We start from the raw sequence: 6,721 nt of genomic DNA, 5'->3' as shown, positions 1-6,721 counted from the left end.
GTGAAGAAATGAATACTGAAACCAAAGAAATTAACAAAAATGAAGAAGCAAGGACTTGTAATGCCAGTTCCCACCTGTGGAGCTCTGAGAAATATATTTCTGTGGTAAGAATCAAGATGGTATGTGTGATGAAACAGTACTGAGGTTAACACTGTCATGTTGCAGAGCAAGTTCTGCGACAGGATGTTGTGTGTTTCCAGCATACACACTGTGCCTATGAAAATTCATCCAAACTGATGACCTGGTGGTAGTCGTACCAATGTAAAAAAGCTGAAGAGTGTTTATGTAACAGCTGGTACAGGAGATGTGTCATTTCACAAATAGTTCTCCCTTTGATAGAATGTGTTTTGACAGATACAGAGTTGGTATAAGTGATGGTAGGAGGGTGCATAGGTTAAGCCTTACAGTGGAGACAGTCACAGGGCTAGGAACCATAGAGTAGGAATTAGTATGAAAGAAGCATCAGGTCTGAGAAGGATGCGGTTATTGGCAGGGACATGACAAGCTATTCTACATGTCATGGACAAAATGTCGGATAGAATGGACCTCATTTCATGGTATGATTTTAGGGAGACATAGGCTTGTTGAAATAACTGATAAATACTTCCAAGGCCAGGATAATACTGAGTGACAACAAGTGTATTCCTAGGAATTATTTGGAGGGATCAGTAGTACCAGAACTGGATGTGATGGTTGAGGAAATCTGCTTTTGAGCTGAGGTGGTACTGTAATTATGTCCAGTGAAGACAGAAATGGGAAAGGTGATCTATCCCTGTAAAGAGCCTGCATCTGAATAAATGTGTTTGCCTTGCCTGTGCTGTATGAGAGGAAATATTTGACATGGAAAGAATGGCAGCTGTTAAAATATAAGTACCATTTTTGTTAATAGTTTTAACCTATTAAGTGGGCATGATGGATATATCTGTCCATGCTCTGCTATTGCACAGTGGGTTCGACGGATATATCCGTCCACTGCGTTCTGTGGCTAGTAGCTAGTGGGAATGACGAGTTATCGGCCTGCCGTTGACACTGTGGTATTAGTTGAGCTTCGTCCACTAGATGGCAGCTCTTGTCATGCAACACAGCGTGTTCTAGACTAGTTATAACATTGTCCACCCGAGCGCACGTCGAGAAAATGCGTCCTGTGCAGCAGCTGCAAAAGCGTGCCTTTTTCGTCTGTGTTTACCGCAGTGTTAGTGAGTGATCTTTTGCAATAGCGAAAAGAAGTCGTTTATCATATTCGCAGATTGAGAAGCTGCTTTTAGAAAGTGATGATAATTTCAGTGACAGTTCTGAAAGTTTTCAAGATACAGATGTTGAGGCTAGTGAAAGTGACTTTGATTCAGAACCATGTGACAACGAGACACTACTGCAGCAGATGGTACCTAGTGAATTTGTGCGTGCTAGTTCAGTTCGTATTCAATATTTATTCAGTGGTGATAGCGGTACAGTTGTGCCTCTAAAACAAAATGATGTGATGAGTTGTTTTATGTGTTTTGTGGATGATGCTTTGCGCACAATGATAGCTGAACAGAAGAACTTATATGCAGAACAGTTCATAGCTTCTCATCCCAATTTAGCAGCATGTTCCAGGGTTCACAGTTGGCAGAATACTACATGCGATGAGGTAAAAACGCTTATTGGAATGCTTGTACTCCAAGGAATTCTTCACAAACCAGACCACAAAATGTACTTTTCAAAGAGGGAATCAGTTGACACACCTTTCTTCAAGAAAGTGATTAGTGAAAAGCAGTTTCATCTTCTATCGAAATTCCTCCACTTTGCTGACAATACCTCATATGATCCACTAGGCACTATCAGCAGAAAACTATTCAAAATTTACCGCATTACAGAGCATCTGTGGCGTAAATTCAGATCAATGTACATGCCAGATAGGAACATCACCGTTGACAAATCGTTGTTGCTCTGGAAAGGACGGCTTGGATGGAAGCAATATATTTCATCAAGCGTAGCAGATTTGACATCAAATTATACAAACTCTGTGAAAGCAGTTCAGGGTATGAATGGGACTTTATTGTTTACACTGGAAAGGACACTAATTATGGTAGCCACTATCCAGACGAAAAAATAACCTCTTGAATTGTTTTAGAGCTTGCACACGATCTACCTGGGAAAGGCCACTGTATTTATCTTGACAATTGGTACACCAGTACGTATATGGTGGACAAACTAACCAGCAATAACACCGATGTTGTCGGCACAATGCGGCAAGACAGGAAGGGGTTCCCTGACTCCATAAAAAAGGAAAAACTGAAGAAAGGGGAGTACATAACAGGGTACAAAGGCAAGCAGATGGTAATGAAATGGAAAGACAAAAGAGACGTTGTAATGGTCAGCACCTTCCATGACGATACATTTGTAAATGTAAACTCGAAGAAGGGAATCATACAAAAGCCACAAGTTTTCATTGACTACAACAAGAATATGGGGGGGTGTGGATAGGTGCGATTCTCAGTTACAAAGCTACCAGATGGCCAGAAGCAGCCTGAAAAAATACTATCAGAAGATTTTCCGCCACTTGTTGGACATTGCATGCTACAAGACATTCATTCTGTACATGAAGCATGGTGGCGAACAAAGTAGAATGAGCTTCCTGATTAGTCTTGGTGAACAGTTGACCATATCTTCACCACATCAAGGGACATCAGTAGGATGCCCACCTCGAACACCAAAAGCAACACACCTTACAGCTAGGCATTTTCCAGACCTTCTGCGACCCACAACGAAGAAAAGACCAACAAGGTGTGTGGTGTGTATGAGAAAAGGCCTTCGCAAAGAGACTTCATACTGGTGTGCAGAATGCGAAGTTTCCTTATGTGCAGCACCTTGTTTTAAAATGTTTCACTCTGAAAACGATATGTAATATTGTGAAAATACAGTTTTGTTAACTTCTGCAATATATTTTATTCATTTCCACCCAATATAAATTTAAATCCCACAATGAAAATGCAAAGGAAAACGTGAGAACAGTGCGCAGCACCATCGAGAATGGGCGCGCTGGCTTATATTACCCACTGTGGAAGAGGCGCGCATGCAAACTACCCACTTAACTGATTAAAGGGTCTGGACATCATGAGGGTTCAAAAAATGAAAATTTTCTGTTTTATTTAATAAAATTCTGTAATTCTTCACAATTCTCTAAACATGTACTTTATGTACAATATGCAACCTCATCACTTTTGTGTTTAAATGCCTTTTTAAAGCAGATGCAGTGAGTGCTTTTTAAGTGCCTAGGAGCCCACAAGAGGTCTGCTAATATCAAATATAGACCTTAATTTGAGGAGGAAATATCTCAGAATGTATGTTTGCAGGTCAGAATTGTGTGGTACAGAAAAGACTCATTGGAAACAAGAAGGGACAGGATGATAGGACATATGTTAATGTATCAGGGAATAACTTCTGGGTGCTAGAGGGAGCTGTAGAGGGTAAAAACTGTAGAGGGAGACAGAGACTGGAACATATCTAACAAATAATTGAGGACAGAGTTTGCAAGTGCTACTCTGAGATGAAAAACAGTGCCAACATTCTACTGACAGCGGGGATTTACTGCAATTGACCCTTCTGTCAATACAAGTAGTTTACTTCAGTTTACGTGTGCTTTTTGCATGCATTTATGTTGTAAACCTTGTGTTGTGATTGGGCTAGGTGTATTTCAATGATTTAGCATGACAAAATGTCAAAAACTAACAAACTGAATTCTAGTCACAAATTTGATGGTAAACTGCACAAGTGGATTCTTGGAAATGATATTAAAACTGTAGGAGTTGTTATGTCACAGTGAAGTGAGGTTAGGATTAATACTTAATTGTGCCAGTACAACAGATGTGAAGCAAAAGGATGAAAACGTACACGTGCACAACCCATGCTAGAAACTGTTGTGGTAGAACTAAAGCCAAAATACGAAGGTCTTTCAGATTCTAAATTCCTGCAAAAATGTTTACAAGGCAAAATGCAGAATCCAAAAAAAGCTCTCAGTAGTTGCATTTGGGACCACTTACCAAAACTGAATTTTTTGGCATGTCAGCCTTTCAGATTGGTGTGATGAATGTCATAATATACTTTAATGATGGAGTTACAAGCAGATTCAAAACCTTAAACAGACTAATCATCTGGAGACACAATAAAAAATGGGCTTCTACTGGTGGACAGACAGTGTGTCAGTGAAGGTAAAAAACTGCTGAATGCTTGACAAAGGAGGCCAGAGTAACAAAGAAAAGAAAGAAAACTAGAGAAAACTTCCAAGACTTAGCATTATCATTGGCTAATAGCCAGCAAACATTTTATTGTATTCTAAGAAGCTAAATGAAAATTTTCCCAAACAGGGCTTGATACAAAGTTCAAGATCTTGTTGTTGATCCACTGTCCAGTGATCCCTCCAATCCACAAACTGCATATACCTAGGAACGAGTGTGAAGATAATGGTAATGAAGTCATCAAGATAAAGATCTTATCTTGAGTTTCATTTCTGAGGAAATGCAATAATCCTATTCCCTTGTCTAGTGCTACTGTTAATAACGTTAGTATCATCCACAATCTGGACAGTTTAGTATGATTACAACTCCGTCCAGGTAATATTACAATAAACAATTTACTTTTTTGTCTGTCTCACAACATGATTAACAATAAACAGCAAATTTTTTTATCCCCAGAACCATGGCAGAAAAGGATGTGAACAGGTCTCAGAATTATAAGCACTTTGTATGTGTGTAGGAAGGCGATATGAACTACTATCTCTGGCACACAGTATGAGCATAATTAACAAAATATAAAAAGTTGTACCACACTGTCCCTCTCCCTAGGTGAGCAGAATCTTAACACTCTAACCACAAGTGTATTTTCCTGTTTATCTATGAAAATAGTGGGGCTTTATTTCAGTAATTAGAATAGTTGGCCTTTACAAATGTCTGCTTGTGTCTGTATATGTGGGGATGTGTGTGTGTGTGTGTGTGTGTGTGTGTGTGTGTGTGTGTGTGTCAGTGTATACCTGTCCTTTTTTCCCTAAGTTAAGTCTTTCCACTCCTGGGATTGGAATGACTCCTTACCCTCTCCCTTAAAACCCACATCCTTTCGTCTTTCCCTCTCCTTCCCTCTTTCCTGATGAAGCAACCGTGGGTGGCGAAAGCTTAAATTTTGTGTGTGTGTTTGTTTGTGTATCTATCAACATACCAACGCTTTCGTTTGGTAAGTTACATCATCTTTGTTTTTAGAATAGTTATAAGTATATAATTATATGAATATAACAAGAAGACCAAATCTTATTTTTGAGATGATTTTAAATTGACCTTTAACATAAATAATCAGAAAAATTTGAATATTCCATTTAGTATTATAAAAACTGAGTAAACTTACTGGTAAGTTTTCAGTGTCGTTCATTTCTTAAAGGAAGGTTCTATGCAAAGCTCAGGAATATGAATACAAAATTGCTTCCACCAGAAGGTACATGTGTAAGTATATGTATGAGACTAGAGAACATTAAAAACATGAATCCCAATATTATAGATAGGAAAACAGTGACCTAAAATGTCTCAGAGAGAGAGGGAGAGAAAAAAAAAAAAAAAAAAATATTTCACGTGAAAATAGCAGCGTATGATGTTTCAGAGTAAAAGAAAAATATTTGATGGGAAAATAGCAGCCTATTATGTTCCAGAGCAACAGAAAAGTAACTGACAGAAAGATCATGAATTGTGAGGTGCAGACAGAGCAGAAAACAGATCTGACACCATAATAATGGGCCCTGTAAAATTGTCTGGAGAGAGCTAAGTGCACCCGTTAACAACATTGCCCATGGATGGAGGGTTAAGGTATTAATATTTCTGCTAAATTATTTATTAATGACTGCTAAGATTAAATTGTATGATTTCTGGAAACATCCCATCAAAACTGATTGAAGTTCAGAATATCTGTCATAAATTCTTTTAAATGTTCATATATGTAAAATTCATATAAATGTTCATCAGGGTGATTACTCAAACATGGAAAAAAATTCCCACAAAGTTTCAGGGTGTCAAGAAACTCCTGATAAATTAATGGAAATTAATGATGAGTGGGAGCATGGTGTACAGGCAGCATTTCTCAATGTCTTTTCCTACCTCTCACCTGAGTTATAGTAAGACACTATTCTTTATTGCTAGCTTGTCAAAGGTTAGGCAATTAGTAATTTTTCTTCTACTCATTAGCAGTTAGTGCTACTGGGGATTAGCTTCCCCATTTGGGCTAATTCTGAGATGGGAAAGTAGGCGCAACTGCGGGCAAAGTTAGATCAGTCTTGGTTCATAATAAAGTACACTGCTGGCCACCGTAAATGCAACACCCTGAAGGAAGCATCCGAATCAAGTGAAATTTACACCATGAGTTTGCAGCGATGAGATATGCAACTGATTAGAATTTCAGCGCAGACGCACATCACGCGCGCCTGTGGCGCCACCTCATAGCGCCATTTAAGGCTTGGCGATTTCGACGAGTGTACGTTCGGCACGTGTGTTTACCTTGTGGTTGTTTCACAAGATGATCAGTTATGCCTCGTAGACAACAGCGAACATCGTTTGATCAAGTATCCGAGTTCGACAGAGGAAGGATAGTGGCTTACCGAGATTGTGGATTATCATACAGAGAAATCGCTAGTCGTGTTGGACGAAACCAAACAACTGTAAAGCAGATATGTGACCGTTGGATGCAGGAGAGTACAACGGACCGACGTGGT

At 39.1% G+C, this 6,721-nt stretch overlaps 1 protein-coding gene across 1 annotated transcript; it reads left to right on the top strand.

Annotated features, from left to right (window-relative positions):
* The first annotated feature begins 1,001 nt into the window (after positions 1-1,001).
* LOC124796211 (piggyBac transposable element-derived protein 4-like) lies at positions 1,002-4,477 on the top strand. The gene is made up of 4 exons (XM_047260302.1): positions 1,002-1,088; positions 1,247-2,018; positions 2,111-2,170; positions 4,344-4,477. Exons 1-4 carry the CDS (start codon positions 1,002-1,004, stop codon positions 4,475-4,477), a joined length of 1,053 nt encoding a protein of 350 aa, XP_047116258.1.
* The last annotated feature ends 2,244 nt before the right edge of the window (positions 4,478-6,721 follow it).

The sequence above is a fragment of the Schistocerca piceifrons genome, chromosome 4, assembly GCF_021461385.2.
Source record: "Schistocerca piceifrons isolate TAMUIC-IGC-003096 chromosome 4, iqSchPice1.1, whole genome shotgun sequence".
Taxonomy (NCBI): Eukaryota; Metazoa; Arthropoda; class Insecta; order Orthoptera; family Acrididae; genus Schistocerca; species Schistocerca piceifrons.
The sequence above is the reverse complement of the archived record's forward strand: the minus strand, read 5'-3'. Positions and strand labels throughout refer to the sequence as shown.

Excerpts from the sequence above, each read along its gene's own strand:
- LOC124796211 (XM_047260302.1), top strand. The coding sequence starts at position 1,002 with ATGACGAGTTATCGGCCTGCCGTTGACACTGTGGTATTAGTTGAGCTT. Across the intron at positions 1,089-1,246 it reads CTTGTCATGCAACACAGCGT|ATTGAGAAGCTGCTTTTAGA; the intron begins GTTCTAGACTAG and ends TCATATTCGCAG. Across the intron at positions 2,171-4,343 it reads TCTTGACAATTGGTACACCA|GGCTTGATACAAAGTTCAAG; the intron begins GTACGTATATGG and ends TTTCCCAAACAG.